At 32.3% G+C, this 20,298-nt stretch overlaps 2 protein-coding genes across 2 annotated transcripts; one reads left to right on the top strand and one right to left on the bottom strand.

Moving 5' to 3' along the window:
* Nucleotides 1–3,402: 3,402 nt before the first annotated feature.
* On the bottom strand, nt 3,403–7,537 carry LOC123216746 (NAC domain-containing protein 37-like). Its single transcript, XM_044637301.1, has 4 exons — nt 7,437–7,537; nt 5,646–5,822; nt 4,930–5,201; nt 3,403–4,106 (listed from the first exon to the last, which is right to left on the bottom strand). The coding sequence occupies exons 2-4, from the start codon at nt 5,809–5,811 to the stop codon at nt 3,615–3,617; spliced, it is 930 nt and encodes a 309-aa protein (XP_044493236.1). The 5' UTR covers nt 5,812–5,822; nt 7,437–7,537; the 3' UTR covers nt 3,403–3,614.
* Nucleotides 7,538–17,166: 9,629 nt separating this feature from the next.
* Nucleotides 17,167–18,652, top strand: LOC123211097 (V-type proton ATPase 16 kDa proteolipid subunit-like). Its single transcript, XM_044629634.1, has 3 exons — nt 17,167–17,358; nt 17,445–17,730; nt 18,312–18,652. Exons 1-3 carry the CDS (start codon nt 17,280–17,282, stop codon nt 18,442–18,444), a joined length of 498 nt encoding a protein of 165 aa, XP_044485569.1. The 5' UTR covers nt 17,167–17,279; the 3' UTR covers nt 18,445–18,652.
* Nucleotides 18,653–20,298: the final 1,646 nt, after the last annotated feature.

Below are 20,298 nucleotides of genomic sequence, written 5' to 3'. Positions count from 1 at the left end.
TGTCATTGAATTCGATAGAGAAGATGAAAAACATATGGCTGAAGAGCAGACTGATAGAGGAAGAGCAAAAGAATTTTGTCATGATTTTCTCTAATTGGCAATTTCATTTTCTTCTCTATAAATAATAACCTTACCTAGTTTTTCTTGAATCATTGTAGAATCAACATAACTTGATTTCGTTTAGTAATGGGTGCATTATAAGTTAATAGTCCTCCTTAATTCAGACGTTGTGGCCTTGAAAAGTCATTTAATAATACAAATTTAGGATGAACATTACAGGGTACCGCCCACCAAAAATCGAAACTGATCGAATAGATTTTAGATAGAAATATGTTTCGGCCGATTTCCAATTCTTAAATCTCAAAAACACCGGCCCTCTCAAATTTTGATTCCTACTTTTACACCACGATATATTTGAATACCCAAACTCATTTGTCTACATATATATTCACCTGATCAATCGTTTCAAGTGAAGCTAAACATAAAATTTTATAAATTTTTTCTCTATCTTGCACCATTCCTCAGCTTTGTCGCCCTCCATCTCCTCGCGCCGCTATCGCCTCACTCTATTTTGCCTCAAACCTCCATCGCACCAACAGAGCACCATATTTTGCGAGACTACACGTTGCACCACCTACGACGCACGCCTCCTACACTATGCACCCGGCCGCCGCATGCCGCATGCCTCTTGCATGGCACCTCCACTGTCATTGCCTCCTCATTGTTCGCTTCTAATTTTTCTTTCTACACTCTTATATTATTTCAAGGCCTCTTTTTCCCTCTCATTCTTATATTGTTTGTTTCTCTGGTGGTTTCTTTCTCTCTCATTGATAACCTTAAGCATGAAAATTTAACAATTATTCGAAGCACGAGGAAAACACTCTACTCAGTGACCATTTTTTATAGTCAATGAAAGAGTAACAACCAGTGGATAAACATTTACAAATACACAAGATATGGAAATGGTGGAAGAGTAGAGTTTTGACTAAGCAAAAGTACGAAAGAAACATAGTTTTTGGGAGAGAACAGAGGATTCATCTGTTTTATTAGTTTTCTTTTCTCCCTTTTTAGATCGATCTTCTTTTCCGCTTTGGGGGATTTCTAAGAATTTTATTTGTATCTTTTTATCATTTTTTCTTTTCATTGGCAGACAGTTTATTTTAAATTCTCTAGGTTGATCGGTTTTCAGTTATCATGAAGAAGAAGATTCTGTTGGATTTCTTAAATTGTCTTGCTTGTTTGGCTTTGAGTTGTAAGGAAGAAGAAAATTTGTTGGATTTGTTTGGGTTTGAGTTGAATGAACAAGAAGCTTTATTGGTGTAGGATTTTTTCACTTATATATATGTATATTTATTTATATATATTATCATATAATTTTGTGTTATTTTATTTTTAATTCAAAATTATTTAATTACATAATAAAATATATAAATATCTATTTATTTGTTTATTTAAAATATGTATGAATAGTTTTATTGAAATAAATAATAAGAAACTTCAAGGTTTTGATAGGTGAGTTGAGTGATGCGTGGCACCAAGAGAAGATGCAACGGCCTAAGAAAAACATGTTAGTCAAAGGCCCACTCATAGACTAATATTGGTTAGAATTTTCATTTAAAGATAAGGATAAAATCGTTATTTTATCTTTCATATTAAAAAATATCAAGTTTTGAAAAGTAGTATTTCATCCTAACCTCAAACTTTAAAAAAGTGAAATTTCATCCCTACAAACCCTTAGTTTTCTTCTCTCTGGCAATTGTGATAGAGACGATACTATTCTCCTCCCTTATCTCTTTGTCGCAGTTGATGACATCCCACGAAAAATGAAGATCGATCGACAACAAAAATAGAAGACGAAGCCTCAATTCTCCAGCAGCGAAAGCATTGGCATGAAGAAGCCTCAATTCTCTAACACCAATTTCGTTTTCCATCAATTCAGTTTTAGACGAAGATGAGTTGCACAATGAAAGTTTCATATGGAGTCGATTCGATGAAAAATGGAATGGATCTGAGAATTAGTCGAGGCTTCTTTGTCTTCAATTTTTGTCATTCTTCATTTGTTGTAGGACGTTATCAGCTATGGAAGAGAGAGAAAAGAGGAGAATGGTGGCTATCTCCATTGCCGTTGTCGGAGAGAAGAAAACCAAGGTTTATGAGAGTGAAATATTATTTTTTTAAAGTTTAATATTAAAATTAAATATTATTTTTTAAAACCTAAAAGAAGGGAGGAATGAAATTAATTATATATTTTTAAACATGAAACATAAAATAATAATTTTATCTTTATTTTTAACTAAAAATTTTAACAAATATTAACCTATAAGCAAAGTATTTATATTTTCAAACTTTATATATATATATATATATATATATATATATATATATATATATATATATATATATATATATATATATATTTATTTATTTATTTATTTATTTGTTTGTTTATTAAAACTCGCTAAGATTAGTTCTTTGGGCATAGTCAAAATACGGATATGGATACAGACAAGCATGGCCAGCAGAAGCCACAGTGCGCTGCGCATGCCAGACAGCTCAATGGCCCACCTAGCCCACACCAAGATTCTCCAATCCCATGCCCTACTGACCAACCATTTCTCTATTTTCTCACTCTCTCCATCTCTATTACGTCACTATCATCCATCATATTTTTACGCTTTATTTTCTTTCTCAGAGTGACTTAAAAAGCTCAACACTTTTCCTTACAAAACTTGCCGTAATGAAGAGAGACAGGAATTTGACCATTTGTTCGTTACTAATCTTTAGTCCTCTTAATCTTTGCTATGAATGGTAATTCTAAATCACCACTATAGCACGAGCTAGCTAATTGGAATGGGGAGAAAGCATTCTAGGTCTAAGCATGACTTGTAACTTATAAATTATCATTGTAAAGTTTACCTCGATCGATCACTATGAAATATATATATATATATATATATATATATATATATATATACTTATCTTGGTTTTGACCAATAACCATATCTTCACTTTGAAAAATTCTCTCAGATATTAAATTGTAAGTGAAAAAAGGTGTCCATAATACTTGAATCTCTTAGTATAGAAGAAGATGTTTTCGTTCAGTATTCTTTGATCATGATAATGAGACTCTACCTATCTTGAATTTGCAATAACGATTAATTTAGAGTATTTATTTAATGTTTTTAAGTCTGCCCACAAGTTTGTCTCATTTATATTAGTTAAATTACATATGATATAGTATATCAAATATATAATTTTTTTATATTATATATTAATATTTTAACTGTTAATAAATAAAATAAGTCAGCCTTAATAGTAACATGAATTCTTTTGCACTGTGTTGCTTTGTTTGGTGCGCGCAGTTCCTAATATGTCAATTATGAATTCAAAGGAAAACCTTCATTTCGAGGGAGAGAAAGAGAGAAAGACAGTTTTTTTCTTACTCATTCACCACCATAATTTTTCAAAATATAGGATCTTCAAACATTTATAATACAGAGCCAATATAAACCTCTTCATCCCCCGCCCTTCATTAGTCAAATATTACGCATATTCCATCATCAAGGCTTCAGCAGCCACAATCAAAAGAATCCCTTCACTTGTTCCCCTCCCTTCTACCACTCTTGCAATAACAGCAACGCCATGTCCGAGTTTTTTTCTGCTTCGAAGCTTGAATCACCTTCACAGCGGTCTTGATCTTGACTTAGTTGTGATGCAACAAACTTGTCCAATGCCCTCCAATCAGTCACTTTCTTATTAAAGTTGATGTTCCCTTTGTTGTGCTCTTCTTCTTTGTTATTCTCTGACGTTAAGGAAATTGAGCTTGGCCTCTTTAATATCGGCAGAGATGGGCTCTCCAGCTGAGGAAGCTGTAAATATTGATCAGACTGCATGAAACTCAAGTTGTCCCCTTCTAGCTCTTGCTTGCACATGAAATTCTGAGCTAGCAAGCTCGGGGGTTGTCTTGAGATATATTCAATTGGATCAACCACTGAGCTGACCCCACTTGGTTCATCATAGAAGTAGCTTGAGTCCCACCCTTCAACGCTCTTGGTTTGGCCATTGGTTCGTTTCTTGAATGCTCGACAAACAACCCATCCTTCTTCCTGCATCGACTTAAAACTGGGTTAATTTACATATAAGATAAGGCACATGAACTTAATTTCCGTTCCATCCTTCAAGTTTTTCTTTATTCATAACGGAGGTTAAGAAGTCCAAAGTTTTTTCCTTTTTCTTCTGAAAGCTATCTTGATGCTGATAGATACTAACTAAATAGAAAATTGGAATTTTGCTTTTGACGAACTTAATGACAGAAAGACCATGCTCGAAAAGGAAGTAGAAAAAAGCTATGAAAGTGCGATAGAGTTTCTATTAACTTTTTGGACCTTAGAGAACATAGTTCATCATTCTAGCTAGAAAGCATAACCAAGGGAAGGTACTGCAAATAATGGATAGATAAAATATATACAAATAAATTGTAAAAATTTGTTTAGATAATTTTATGAGGTAATTTTTAAAAGAAAAATAAATAATTATATCATCCAATTATAAATTGACATATCAATTTGTAGATGCATATATGTATTTGAGAAAGCAAAACAAGGGCTTGGTTTTCTTGTAAGTTAAAAAGTTGGAAACCCTTTTATGTGAGGTCATAGCTAATAAATAATTAATGAGGAACGTACTTAATTATAATCCACTGGAAAGAAAGAGTTACCATGCAACTTTTATACAAAAACTGATAGTAATGAATTCGAATTCTCCTTCCATTGGACAAGAACGAATTAAAAAGACAGATCCAGATATTAGGTCAGGAAACACTGTTGATAACCACTAAGCATGTGGAAGACGACCATGAGGAAAAATTTTGTCGTTTTAATAATATAACATCTTAACTGAAAGAGAGAGGATAGAGTTAACAATGCTTGCCTGTGGAGGGCCATTCTCATCAGATTCAAGCCGGTATTCATGCATTATCCAATCAGTTTTCTGCCCATTGGGGGCCCTTCCTTTGTAGAATACAAGGGTTTTCCTCAGTCCAATGAGTTTTGATTTATCATAGACAGCCTTATCACGTCCCGTTGCCTTCCAGAATCCAGCCAAGGTAGCTCTGTTAGTCCTTGTCCCCGTAGGGTACTTTTTATCCTTGTGACTGAAGAAGTACCACTCATTCTGCTCTTCATACCCGATCCGGCATCTCTCTGCTCAACATCACACAGATCTTATACATATACGTGTTCAGAAGAGAATAATAGACATTAAGGCTTCATGTACACACACACACACACACACACACACATAACTGCCAGACAAAGCAGCGGCTTATCCTTAAGCAAAATATTTAAAGTTATAACTTTGTATTACGATCATGTAAATCCTGAATCAAGCTCCAACAGCAAGCTAATAACATTTAGGAAGAACAATCAAATGCAAGCATATAAATAAAAATCAGAATTAATGGAGAGTTATGCGTACTAGGGTAGTAAAAAATGCGCTTGTAAAGTACATCAACTATCGTTGGCACTTGTTCTTAATACATAACTTACATGTTAATGGTACCGTTGTGTCTTATCCAATAAACAACCCTACTATGCAACAACTCAACCGATCGCGTTAATGTCAAAGAAAAGGAAAAAGAAGGATACCTTGGAGATCCCATGGTTCTATTCTGTAGAGATCGATATCTCTGATAACATCAAGATCGATCTTCTGGGATGCAACCTTCTTTCTAAGATAATACCCAACAAGCTCCTCATCCGTCGGATGGAAACGGAATCCTGGTGGGACATATGACTCCATTGACTCCATCATAGATATTGAAGCTGCATTAAATTCAACACTAACATTAATACAACCACCATCATCTTTAAATCATAACCTATGTGAAGTTATAAAGCGAGAAGAGAACCCAAAACCGGAGAACCAAAAAGTTTAAAAAAAAAAAATAGGTAAAGCTAAAATGTAATAAATTGTAGGAAGAAATATTGAACTTTCCAAATAAAAGGTGAAAAGTGTTATCAGGTATAGTTATCAGCTCATTTGGTGGTGAGCAACACTCAATATTTCATCTCAGAAAGAAAATAAGGCGCGTGTTGCAAACACAAAACCCAGTAGTTACCTTACAATGATTTAATTCATTTCTAGAGATAAAAGAAAGGAAGAGGTAAAAACGAAAAGGAAAAAGAAAACCAAATGATGAGACTTTGTTTTGGAACTTAATTAGGGTGTGTTTTATGAAGGTCTCTAGAAACGGACAAGTAGAGGTCTGTGCTAATGATGTTGTCTTCTGTTGGTGAATGGTAGAAATGATGCGTCAAGAACGGGGTTTCCATTCAAATGCTATTAATTATTAGATAAAAGTAATCAATAACTTTTTATATTAATCACCATCAAATCCTATTAATTAGTTAATATATGTTATATTTATGTTAACAAAGTTAGCATTGTAAAATGTAGAGGATGATGAAGATGACGTTATCACAATTTAGCACGCTTTCCTTGAAAGAGAAAAGGTTAGGAGCCAAAAAAGAGGAACACCCTTCTAATGGATCAAAGCCTGCCAAACGAGGAAAATTAAAGGACAAAAAGGAAAGGAAAGGAAAGAAAAGCAAAGAAAGCACTCTTAAGCCTCCTGCAGTGCTTGTGTCTCGTTGTTGAAACGGGCTCTGACCCTTTTGTCTGTCTGTCGAGAATTTCCATGGCACATCTGACCTTTTGTTTTCAGAGACACATTGGAAGAATGCTTAACTCATATAGAAATTATTTAGGCTATATATGGGTCTTTTCACTTAAGAGTTAAATCATAAAAGCGACTTCCAAACTAATCATAAATTGGGTAGGGTTATAATGTCAAGAGGTTTGTGTTTTGAAAGAAAGGTCAAGGTTGGGTGTGGTTATTATGTCAAGATGTAAGTACTTGTTTTTCTTGAGGGAGATGGAAGAATGTTCAACAGTCAAAATTACTTAACATGGTTTTTGGAGGCCCAAGCAGGAAAATTTAAGAATGAAAACGTTAATTAAAAGAAGGCGAAAGTTTGCCATTTGTTTTGTAACAATCTTTTACCAAATTTGAGTCTTCATTAGATAGCTTCTTTGACTTAACAAAATCATGTAAAACTAGACAGGATTATGACATGAAGTGAAATATAGGTAAGCGATCTGCTCAAGCGGAGAGAAGAAATTATTCAAAAAAGAAAGCAGAAAAAGGTGACAGCTGCTTAATACTTCATTCTCAACAACAGCAAGCCATAGCCTCATATTGTTGACAGTATGAGAAACTCATATTCATGTATAAACATTGAAAACCCTACCCTTTTGAAAGACGAAGAACCATATGATAATATGAGAAACATATAAATATATATATATATATTTGATGTATGATAGAGTTAGTTTAAAAATGATAATTTTGTGATGCATGTCCAAAGTTGAATTACCTGGAAGCAGTAGGAAGTGGCTAGAGACAGAAGCAATGAAGAAGAAGAAAACAAAGATAACAAAGTAGTAGTGACTAGAGAAGAAAACGCCATTAACAAGTGACTGATGAAGAGAATATAAAAACACAGAGGGAGGACCGCTGGATTGCGCATGGGTTGATGGCTGTCCCCAGTTGCTTACGTCATTCCCTAGCTTCTCTTTTTATCTCTCAATGATTCGCGATATGTTAAATTTCTCTTCACTGTAACCCCCCCAATAAGGCGTAGAGATGGCCCTTTTGCCACAGCACAACCCTAAAGGGCTCGGCCCGTGGGCTGGCCAGGGTACCGCCCAATACGAAACTGTAACACACCCTAAAAAGAAAAAAAAAAAAAAGAAACGGAAAACCTGCAGCAGGTTGCTTTCTACCGCCGGTTAGTGCCGGCTGGGTTACAAAATTTTTAATTTTTTTCCTTTTTTTTAATATAAACCCCCTCTCCTACTTTCTACCATATATATTTATCCTAATTTCTCAATCTCTCTCTATTCTCTTCTTTCAATCTCTTTCAACATTTTCTTCGTTCATTTCAATATTTCAATTTTAATCTTAATTTCTCTCTATATTTTCTTCATTCAATTTTTGTATTAATTTTTTTGTATTTAAATTTTTATTCAAAAAATAAATTCTAAAAAATAATTATTTAAATTTCCTTTCAAATTAATGCAAAAAAGGATTGTAAATTGTAAGTCGATTATTTAAATTACATTTTATTTATATTTTTAAATAATATAAAATCATTTTTATTACTAATTGTCGTATCTAATTAAATAAAATTTTTTATTTTATTGATGATGTTACAATGGATTTATTCTTTTTAATTTCCGTTTTTTTGGCTTACATGACACTTGAATTAGGACAACTATTTTTTATACGCTCTTCCAATAAGAAAAACCAAGTAACTCATGCACATAACCTTTAGACAATATCAATTGTAATTTTTGTTGTACCTATTACTTTCATTATTCCTTTAATATCTATTAACAACATAATTTCATTTTTATTTTTTCAATTTTGTTAATTATTATTTTTCTTTAAAATTGTTTATAATGAAAAAAAAAAAACTTAATATACTATAAATAAAAAATATGTGCAAGCGATTAAAACGGTTTTACTTTTACAAACTTAATTTATCAAGAATGGGTGTCATATAAACACTACAATATAGGTCTTATATTGGTATGTGTATGAAGAATCTCATGAGTGGCTCCTCATAAGAAAACATCTCTTTAAAACATCATAAAATAACATATTTTTATTTGTGCCATAAAAACATATGAAACATATGTAAAATAAGATCGAAACATGAACTACAAGAACTCTAGGCCCACATGTATATTATTGTAGCACCCACAAGTATGTATCAATGGCAAAATGGTTATTTCATGCATATTATGACCATTTGTCATTGTGGTATAAGTTAAGAGTTAAAAAAAATATTTATTTTAAAATTTTAAGCTGATAAATAATTATACATGAAAAATAGATGTTTGTTCATCTAATATCATGTCAATCAGATGGATAACGTGCCACGTAGGAAATTTTAAATGAGATGCACAACCATGCATCCCTATCATGCACAGTTGTCCTTGAAATGGTCATTCTATCATGTTGGAGCGACAAAATTTGACTATTTGGCTAGAATTCTTTGTACAAAACATTCAAATACACCTTAAATCTTTATTCCATCAATACAAACTCTAAATTAACTCAAGAAAATCTCAACACCACCCTCAAATAATCTAGTAGATCCAATAATCATACACAAACATGAATTAATCAAATAACAATGTTATACGTATCCATTTTTTAGTACACACATGATGTGTCATCATGTGATTAAGTATTATTTTATTTTTAATTTAAAATCATTTAATCATTTGATGACACATATCAAATATATATTCATTTGTACACTCGAAGTCAATACACATAGTTTATTGTTAATCAAAACACGGCCATGTAATATCATCTCCTAATTCTCCATTTTTCCACATTTCATCACATATACATCAAGATTCAATTATTAACTTTGTTATCATACTATTTCAGTATAACAAGATATATCTTATAGTATCTCATCGTATGAAATGAAAATTCAACACTCTTACTTGCTTTTCTTCCTTACTTCGAGTTTGGTGTGACAATTCCTCTTTTCTTAATGTTTTCTCACTAGAAATGTTTGCCAGTCACCAGAGATAATAATGCATACAAGAAAATGCAATAGCTTAGGTTTAAAAATGTGATTTTTATATAATTTGAATTAGATAACCTTGAAACAAGCATTTGCTTTGATGAATGGTTATTTGTCACTTAAATTTTATCTAACATGGTGTGATATTTTATTCGTCAATGTAGCACATCATGAATGAGCATTCATCTGCATGCACAATCATTCAACAATGCTCATTCAACAACTAATTTTTAATTTTTTTTAACTTAGTTAAATTTTACAATTTCTCAATAACTCAAATTTAGTAAAAAAATAAAATTAACCGTACTATGCACTTGTGGTTATTACATGGAAGTCAATTTTTTAAATTTGACATGTTTAGGTTGTTAGAAGGAGGTTATATTTATCCTTAGGTTAAGGGAATTGAGTAGCGATTGAAATTGGATGATTAGGATTCATAATTGCAAAATTTTAGGTTGACATCATGATATTAAAATTTGAACCTCATGTCACGACATTGACAAAAGGTAGATGTCGCAACATCAAAGTCAACATATGGTCAATGCCACAACATCTGAAAAAGATTATCACGACATCAACTAGACAAAAAGATAATGTCACGACAATGAAAAATGCATATCATGATATTGTTATGTTATACCCCCAAAAGGTTATCTCAGGGTTGTTTGACCCTGTCTATGTATGAAATAAGTGTCCAAATAATAGAAATATGATAAATGACAGACTTAGTTATCATAAATGATTTTATATGAGATTTTGAATAAGTTTATAAAAGTGTATGGTATGATAACCAATATATTTTAAACATGTTCATGATAGTATATGGTATGATTATTTGTATGTTTTAAACATGTTCATGAAACATTAAAGAAAAGTGTAAGTAACGTAAAAATGTGCATATTTTCACATGTAAAACGTGACCGTTTTGGTATGAAAAATGAACTTGATCCCATATACTAAAACAAAGTTAGAGAACACTCGTGAAAACATGTTTTTACATGAAAGTGAATGATTAATAGTTTTCATTGGGGTGCTACAATCAAGGAGCATCCATGCCCTAGGTTGATGAGTTCATTGATGATGTACACAAATTAATGAATGAAAGAATACAAGGGTGAGATGTCGCAATTGGAATGTACCGACATTTACGCTTCTCACAAATTATCGTCAAAATAACACGAGATTCTGGTAACTTTTCGCTTTCCAATATTCCCACACACATGCCATCGTGACCAGTTCTGACACTGACTTGTTTTCCTAGACCAGGCGACTCCCGGCTCACATGGCTTCACATACGGCTTCTCTTGCAGCTATTCACTCCAATGTACAAAAACGCCCCCTTCGACGACGCGGTGACGTATAGTTCCCAATCTCACTGACAAGGCACGTTAACATCACCACATGGGGTCTGCGCTCTGTCCCATTCAGAGGTTTTAGGTCATTTATAATTCAATTTACCGCCTTCAAAATGATTTACCGACAGGTGTTTTAGGGAAGAAACAGTGAGAAAAGAAAAACGCACGTTGAGGAAAACTAAGAGAGACACGTGGGAGATCAAAATTCGTGAGTGAGAATCGTCCATTACGTAGAAGATAAACAAAGCAAAAGACAAATACATATACCAGGCAGGCCCCCAACTGTCACGATCAGCTTTTGCCCATTAAAAAAGAAAGAAAGTTGGATTGATTACACACGTAATTTGTTTCTTTGAACAAACAATAAGAAGTTTCATCCGTTCGAGTTTAAAGTAGACAGCAAGACAAAACTATGGGGTAAAGCAAATCTTAGAGTGTCCGGAAGTGCGAGAAATGGACTACCAACAAATGACTGCTTTATTTTTACCGTTGTCCTTCCTTTCTCATTTATATTGATGGCCATTTTATCATTGTTTGCAGAATAAATCAATAAAATGACAAATAAATCAAGAAGGATCAATATTAATTTCTCGTAAAAGTTGGGATCATAAATCCTATATTTATAAAAATATATTAAATTTATAAGTACGGGGATCAAAATTTATATTATATAAAATCAATTAATTTATATTAAGATTCAATCTACTACACATATATATCACTCACTTATATTATTTTTAATTATTGTAAGAGTCTTTACTCTTTTCTCTTTTAAGTGTAACTCTCATAAGTTATTAAAATTACTGTTTAAATAAATGTATATAAAATAAAAATAATATAAATAAGTGATATAAAGATGTGATGCATTAGATATTAATTCAAATTGCATTTGTAAATTGCAATTATTACAAGTCACATTTTTACATGCCATTTCCTACAAAGATACCTTGGAGAGAATTGTAGAATAAGCTATGTTTAATATTTCTGAACAAAATTCAAAGTGGTCCACTGACTGGCTCCCTTCTCCTCCTGGAAAGAAATCGCATGTTTAAGCTGTGACCAAATGGTTGAATTTGTTTAACGCTTTCGATCTTATCTTTTTACTGTGCTAGGCTGGACGTAAAAATACGTGCAGCACTCAAAGTATAACCGGTTTACCTAACTGACTTTTGAATATTGATCCACTCACTTTTTTGTAGTTGATTTTTTACCTGAATTCTGGTTTGCAGTATATCTTTATGGCCGTTTTGTTTGTACTATAAAAAGATTATTTTAATAATTTTTTTTAATTATATGTGTTATCTTATTCAGTTTAATAATAAAATATTATAATAAACTTATATTATTAATGATAATATGATAAATAATTCTAAAATTAATATAATATATATAAAATAAGTAATATAAAATATATTTTAAAATAATTATAATTGAAGATATTTAAATAAAATAATATTTTAGTATTATTTTATTATCTTTAATCAAATACAATTATTATTTATGTTTGTCAATTTTTTTTTTAAATTCTATCAAAAATAGTAATTATTTATATGCATAATAATCTCTTTAATAATTTATCTTCAAGATAATCTTTCATTTTTTTATAATAAAACATTATCCAAATAAAACGCGCTCTATAAGCCATTTGTGATTGATTTTAGAAGCATAGCTTGTTCAATCCTATAGCATATAACTAAACAGTTCTCATATATGTAGTTGATTTTAATTGGCCAATTCGTATATCAAATTAGAAATTATCGACAAGATAATCAAATTTTATTTGGTTAATTTAATGAAGATATATAATTTTTTATTTTTAATGATGTATTATAATGTGATTAAATATTATTTTATTTTTAATTTAAAATTATTTAATAATATAATAATACTTTCTTTGGATACTTAAATTGTTTTATTGTTCCAGAGTTAGGTATGTAAATGCAATGATTAATGTTTTTGGAATTTAGGATTCGTTCGGGGCCAGGCTTTGTATGTGACGCGATAGAATTTTGGAGAAAGGATGAAGGTGGAATTTTATGAAAATGAGAAAACAGGGTCTGGGTAATTAAGGAACAGTTGTTTGCTAGAGATGACGACGCGTAGTCCATGTAGGACGGTAGTGGTCGGCCGTAGTCACCGATCATGTGGCTGACCGCATCATTGAACTCATCAAACCTCCAACTCTGGTCCCTACCACCATGAAAAATCTTCACCCTCAAAGCTGGGGCGGTGAGCCGAAGGGAAACTCACAGAAAAATCTTAAATTTATAAATGAACCATAATAACTTTGTATACAAATAAAAGAAGACAAACGGAGTTTGCGTAACCAGCAAAAGGAGATCCTTGGGGGGTCCCTATTAGGATCTTTAACTCTGTTGACATCGACCCTTCTCCAACCCTCCCTTTCTTTCTTTCTCTCTCTCTCTCTCTCTCTGAATAAATCTATAGAATAGAGATTAACAGTTAACCAATTTGTTTAGGTATTTTAATTTATGATTGATGCAGGTTGGTGAAGACCAACCATCCTTTTATATCTACCGAATATCACCTTTTTTTTTTTTTTTTAACTCAACTCTTCAGCTTCACTCCTGTCTCTCTTTACTACTGTGGCAACTACCAAAGCTTCTTCCAAGGGACAAAACCCATGATTGCTCCCTCATATATAGTCATGAGAAATTAAATATTTTCACTTTTCTAGACCCTCATAACATCTTCACTAAGGGTAGTAGCTATATATGCTTGATGAAATTTTAAATTTTAGACCCCATTTGGTGAAATTCTTTTGCACCTTGTCTCTGGATTTGTGGAGTAAAAGTTATTCTAATTAATTACTATGGTAATTTGTCGCTCTATTCACTTGAATTAGTAGCAGTTAAAGCTGGTAGCTCACGTAGAGAAAGTATTGGAATTTTAATTACTCCACTACACTTGGTGTTCACTGAAGGATAAGCTAAGACAACAATGAAAAAAATAGTTAACACATAAATATAAAGAAACCCTCCTTATGGAATTAAACTTGTCCTTTTGAAGACTTACACTAGAAAAACTAGGGTCAGGGTTGATTAGCTTTGTCATATAAGAAGTATAAACCATGTGGTGTTGAACGCAAAGGATGAGAAGATTATTATGATATTGATGGATCCGTATTCGAACAGAAAACCTCCAGGCATGAATGGCTGAAGGAAGATGAATGGGCCATTGATTGAGAAAGAATGGGAAATAAAGTAGATGGCATGATAGTCACTGGTGACCTAAAGATGGTGCAGCTGGGTAATTGCTAATTCCTCCTGGCTAGCTCTCTGCCCCGTGTTCTTGAGAGCCCTTTGGGGGGTCCAATTGCCAATTGATGATAACGCGAATGAATTGATAAGTTAGATGTGTTGCTTGCTTGCCTTGCACAGACATTCCTCCCTTTTTTCTAGATACAAACTTTGCCTCTTGATCATGAGTGTGTTGTTTGCGTTTGTTTGTCAAAAAGGGCGGTTCTTGTGGCCTAACCTTTTTCCTCTTCCAACTTTATGCTTTGTTTTCCTTTTTCATGCATATATTAAGTCAAGTTTCTTTCTCATTCAACTTCAATTTCCCTTTCACTATCTCATAAATGACACAAACCCATTCTGTATTATGTCCATTAATTATTAGTCTGATTTTCTGAAGAGTACTGCAAATCTGCAATAATAAAGCCAAAATGCAACGCGGATATGCAGATACAATTAATCTACTCATAATAATCTCCACCTCTGAAAACTATCAAAATCAAAATATTTCAAGTGTTCAAATATGGTTTTTTTTCCTAGCATTAAGCAAGAACATAATAAGGTCGGTTGAAAATGAATTATTGTATACATCATTGCATAATAAGGGATTCTCCATGAAGTTTTCTGGCCATTATTAAGAATGATAGTGAGGATATTGTTAATATATATATGTTATTTAATGGACTTGTGGATTAACTGATCATCGCTTGATTCTCCTTTCATTATACAGATCTAGTATGCTATTTCATTAATTACATTGCTATACAGAGAATTAAAATGGACTTAACACAAAAGCTAAAAATTAAATGATTGCATTTTCTATGGGGTGTCCACATATCCATGGATAATTATTTCTAAGTAATGCTTCTGCAGATGTGCTCTACACATTTTTGGGGACCCAATATCTAATTGATTCCAATGAAAGAAAAAAAATGAACGTGTGGCTCAATACTTCTATGAGAAGATGCTGGCATTTCTCAGAGTAAAATGAGACTCTTCATCTTTAATTCATCATAGCATTAATCAACAGTAAAGAAGCATCGATGTGAATCATATAAATGTCTTTTTTATTCAATACTTAATAAAATTTTTTAAAGATTAAAGCATTTGCACGTTCATCGATTTTACTTTGAATTTCATGAGTTCTTTGTTGTTACATTATTTCTGATTGGTTACGTAGGGCATGCAGCCAAGGGGAAAAAGCATAGAAGATTATGGCAATATAAACCGCTTAAGCTTTATATTTTAATTACTTCTCGGAAGAGCCTTATCAGTATAATTATTTTGCATCCTCTTTAGAAATGCAATGGCTTTTTGCAGAAGGATTCTGATCTAATCTCTCCATTACATCAGTTTGCAATGAGGTGTTTGATTTGAATAGCAGGATATATAAGTTCAATCATATGGTGAAGAATGAAAGAGAAGCTAGTTGAATTATTTCCTCAATTCGTCAACGTTGTCAGAGTCTCGTAATCAATATTATACCAAATTACCAAAGCGATAAAACAAAACAAAAAATCCGAAGACTAGGCTATTGAGAATTATGTTTATCTGTGAAGCGGCGAACCCATCACTTGACACTGAGAAGAATCAGCCCAAATATGAGCCCATTGGGTTAGTTTATGTGGGTAATTCAACGGGTTTGATTCAATCACATCAAGTTGGAGCAACACCCAATTTAAAATAGTTTAAATGGTAAAAAATTAACTTAAAATTGACGATTTAGTGTTCAAATTTGACTAAAATACAATTTAATTTTGGATTCAATTCAAACTAATTTAAACTTGATGCATTTTGCAAAAATTAGTCAAATCCTTAATTTAAATTTAACTTATTTGATCAGAACTCAAATTTAAACTCGACCAACATGAATTGTTCAACCCTAATTATGTACTGGTTGACTACTTATAATAGTCATTATTAAAACTATTAAGTGATAGTATAAATATATTGAAATAATGTAATTAATAATCTAATAAAAACTTAGAAAAGTGAAAATCCTGCATTACTATAGTTAGATTGTATCTAGTGATATTATCTATAGAAAAGTTGACAATATATGTAATCGAATTAGAATTGTGTTATATTTTCGTATTAGAGGGTTAGAAATACCAAATCTAGATTAATCTTTTTAAAAATTGTATAAAAAATATCAATCTTAACATAATTCATTTGTAAAAAGATTGACATAATACAATTTGTTTAACTTACTTTAGAAATAGATCGTATATCCTAACTCGTTTAACTTATAGTAATTACTAATCAGATAATGGCAATTGTAACTTTTACTTATTAGTTAATGATATGAGTAAGGACTCTATATATGGTATTTATATTGTACTAATATTGTAATTAACTGATGTAATTATAAATTGTTATTATTTTATGAGATTTTTACGATTATAATTAGTTTAGGAATTTTCTTTGTTATTGTTAAGATTTTTTATTATAATATAATTAAAATGGGTAAAGTGGATAACCAGTTAAATGGGTTACAAAAGTTTAACTAAATATGAACTATTTATATTTGTTTCTAAATCAGTTTATCCAAATTTATTTAGATTAATGGGCCGGATCAGAAATTGTCAAACTCTAATGCCACTCTTCTGTTGATTTTGAACACGTCCCACTTGGGTAATTGGATCATCATTTTTTGATGATATATACAGGGCTGAGGGCTCTGCATGCTTCCATGGAGGTAAAGCCATCTGGGCATGGTGATGCTGGCAGTAGCTATTTAATTTTTATTAAATAAAATAAAAAATAATAAAGTAAATGAAATTACTCAGAATTGGATCTTATTAGAAAAGCCCAAGCCCAATCCAATTCAACAAGAAACAAAATCTATGTGGCCCACTACGGGTTTCCTATATGCCATCTGCTCCCATATGAAACTTCCTCCAGAATTTCCCATCTTCTTCTCCAATCCCATTTCTCGTCTAGAAAAAAAACACCTCACATCTTCAAATCCGTCGATATTCTAACAGTTAAATAAAAAAATGTCATCAAAGTTTAGTGGAGATGAAACGGCACCGTTTTTTGGCTTCCTCGGCGCCGCTGCTGCCCTTGTTTTCTCATGTATGATCGTTACCCTGAATCCCGCCGTCATCATTAATTTTATTGTTATTTTGAGAAAATAATGAAATAAAATGAATTTTTTTCAGGTATGGGAGCGGCGTATGGGACGGCAAAGAGCGGAGTTGGCGTGGCATCAATGGGGGTGATGAGGCCAGAGCTGGTAATGAAATCGATAGTGCCAGTTGTTATGGCTGGAGTTTTAGGTATTTATGGTTTAATTATTGCTGTGATTATTAGTACTGGTATTAACCCAAAGGCCAAATCCTATTACCTTTTTGATGGCTACGCTCATTTGTCTTCGGGTCTTGCTTGTGGCCTCGCTGGCCTCTCTGCTGGCATGGCCATCGGTATTGTTGGTGATGCTGGTGTTAGGTATTTGCTTCTACCTTTTTTATCTATGTTTTTATATTTTATTGCAAATCAAAGTTAAACTGAATTCTATTACGCAGTTTCATGCTGCTAACATAAATTGTTGATCTTACGCATGTATTTCATCCTCTAATATGTAGCTAGAAATTAGCAAATTTATTGCTTCTGATTCAGTAGGATAGTTGTTGCGGCTTTTCATTCATTGAATTGTTTAATACATTAAGTGATCAACTTTGAAATAATGTTTAGTTGGCAATTATTTATTGGGATCCTTGGATGAAGTTACTGATATGAAAATTGTTTGAGTGAAGAAAAAAGTTGATTCGAATTACTTGATTAGTTGATTTATGTTCCATTTTGACATGGCTGCTCTATCTTACAATTTCTTTAGAATGATAGTAATTTTATTAAGTTGTTCTTGGATGTGCTACTGGCAATAGTTGGCTTATTTTAACCCGGATTAGTTATTTGCTGCTTCAGTTCCATAACTATTTAGCGACATTATCAGCTTGGTTTTGTCATTCTTTCTAATTTCTTTCCATCAGAAGAATTTGCTCTCCTGAAATTAGATGAATCTTTTGTAGGGCTAATGCACAGCAGCCAAAGCTTTTTGTTGGGATGATTCTCATTCTCATTTTTGCCGAGGCATTGGCATTATATGGCCTCATTGTTGGCATTATCTTGTCATCCCGAGCTGGCCAATCCAGAGCAGAATAGATGTTGCGATTGAATGGGTTATTGCGCTCAATCATTCTGAGGTTGATTATATGCTAGAACTGCATGTGAAGCAAGCAGTCAAGTTGTTTGTATAATTTGGAGCAAGTCTTCCAGTGAAATAAAGCTTGCAAAGATGTTTCTGTTAGAAATATTTATTTTTTTAATATTGAACTACTTATTAATAACAATATATATTGTATGTTGTCGATGTTTTGGGTAACATCGTTAGAGCTCATTTTGTTGTGATCAAATAGTATATTAAAATAATTGGGTATTTTGGTATGGGCTTTATAATATGCAGAGATCGCATCAATAAAATTTTGTTATTGATGATGGCTCATATAAGATGTCAAAAATACAATATAAATAGGTTGAGAACTTCATACTAAATTCTAACTTTTATTTACTAAGTAATATTGAGAGATTTTTCAGATGTGTTTTGTTAAATATACCTTTTTTATTGATTTGACATTAAACCTTGATATAATGAATTTAGATATATCTCATCGTTAATGATTTTAACAAATGGTATTAGAGTTGTTTATGTCATATCCTTAAATAAAGAAAAATTATAGTTTATTGATTAACAAATGGTAAGGACAATTGCATTAAGTTGGAACCCTCTTTTTCCTTTGGTCCTTCCTTGATTTCATCCTCCTCTCCGGTATCTACTTGGAGCTACCGAGTGTATGCTTGTTTCTCTTGCATTTGTGGCCAAATGCATATTTTTGGTTGCACGAAAAACAGAGCCCTTTTGCTCTTTTTCAACCAATTCCTTACTAGATAACGTCCAACCATTTTGGGGTTTAGGTGCGTGCTGTATTTTGGGCAAGTTTGGGGTAGGCAGGAGTCCGTATGAAGTGGTTGTTTGTTTGGCTGTGTGTTTGGCTAGCTGTGTGTTGATCGTTGAAGGGTGGTAATTGGAAGGATAATTAGGTGGAGTTTTATGAGTGTTTGAGGTTCCAATGTCAGGAGTTTGAGGTTCCAATTTTCGGCTGCTCCTTAAGAGTGGCAACGATCATTTCCTGAAGTTCGGCCAGAGCAAATATGCTTCTGCCAGTGGCTTAGGCCTAAACTTTCATGTAAGCATATGAAGAACATCCTCCTCTTGGATAGAGCTCATCAAACATGTCTAAATACTCTTGGAGGGTTTCCTACCTATTTGAGATTTCTCAAATCTAATAAAAGATCATTATGGGCAATGAACTCCAAATCTGGATCTCATGAATTGGATATATTCCTCTCAAGTTATATGTTGGACTTAGAGATGTCAAATGGGATAGATCAAACTAAAAGAGCATAACCTATAACTGTAGTGGGTCATGCTAGCCTTGTCGGCTCTCTTGATCATGTTGCGAGTTACTCTGATACTGTAGTGGCCATTTAAAAAGAACAAAATTTTGTTTTCTTTCTTATACAGACTGCAAGTCTACAGTTAGTGGTCAGACCACTAACTGTTGGGTTTTTAAATTTTTAAAGTTTTTTTTTCCTATATAAACCCACAGTCCCTCACTTTCTAAACCATACACACCCAACCTCATCTGTCAATCTTTCATTTTCTTAATACATTCTTTTCATTCAATCTCTTTTATATTCAATATTTTCTTATTCAATTTTAATATTTCAATTTCTCTCTACATTTTATTCATTCAATTTTTGTATGTTTAGTTTTTTAATAAAAAATAAATTTAAATTAATACAACCTACAATCCTCCAAATCACATTTTGTTTATATTTTTAAATGATGTAAAATTATTTTCTATTAATAATTGTCGTATCCAATTAAAAGAAACATTTTATTTTATCGATATCGCACAATGAACTTGTTTTTTTTACTACGTTTTCATGGATTAC

The sequence above is a fragment of the Mangifera indica genome, chromosome 1 (assembly GCF_011075055.1).
Source record: "Mangifera indica cultivar Alphonso chromosome 1, CATAS_Mindica_2.1, whole genome shotgun sequence".
Taxonomy (NCBI): domain Eukaryota; kingdom Viridiplantae; phylum Streptophyta; class Magnoliopsida; order Sapindales; family Anacardiaceae; genus Mangifera; species Mangifera indica.
This window is presented reverse-complemented; position numbering and strand designations above follow the sequence as displayed.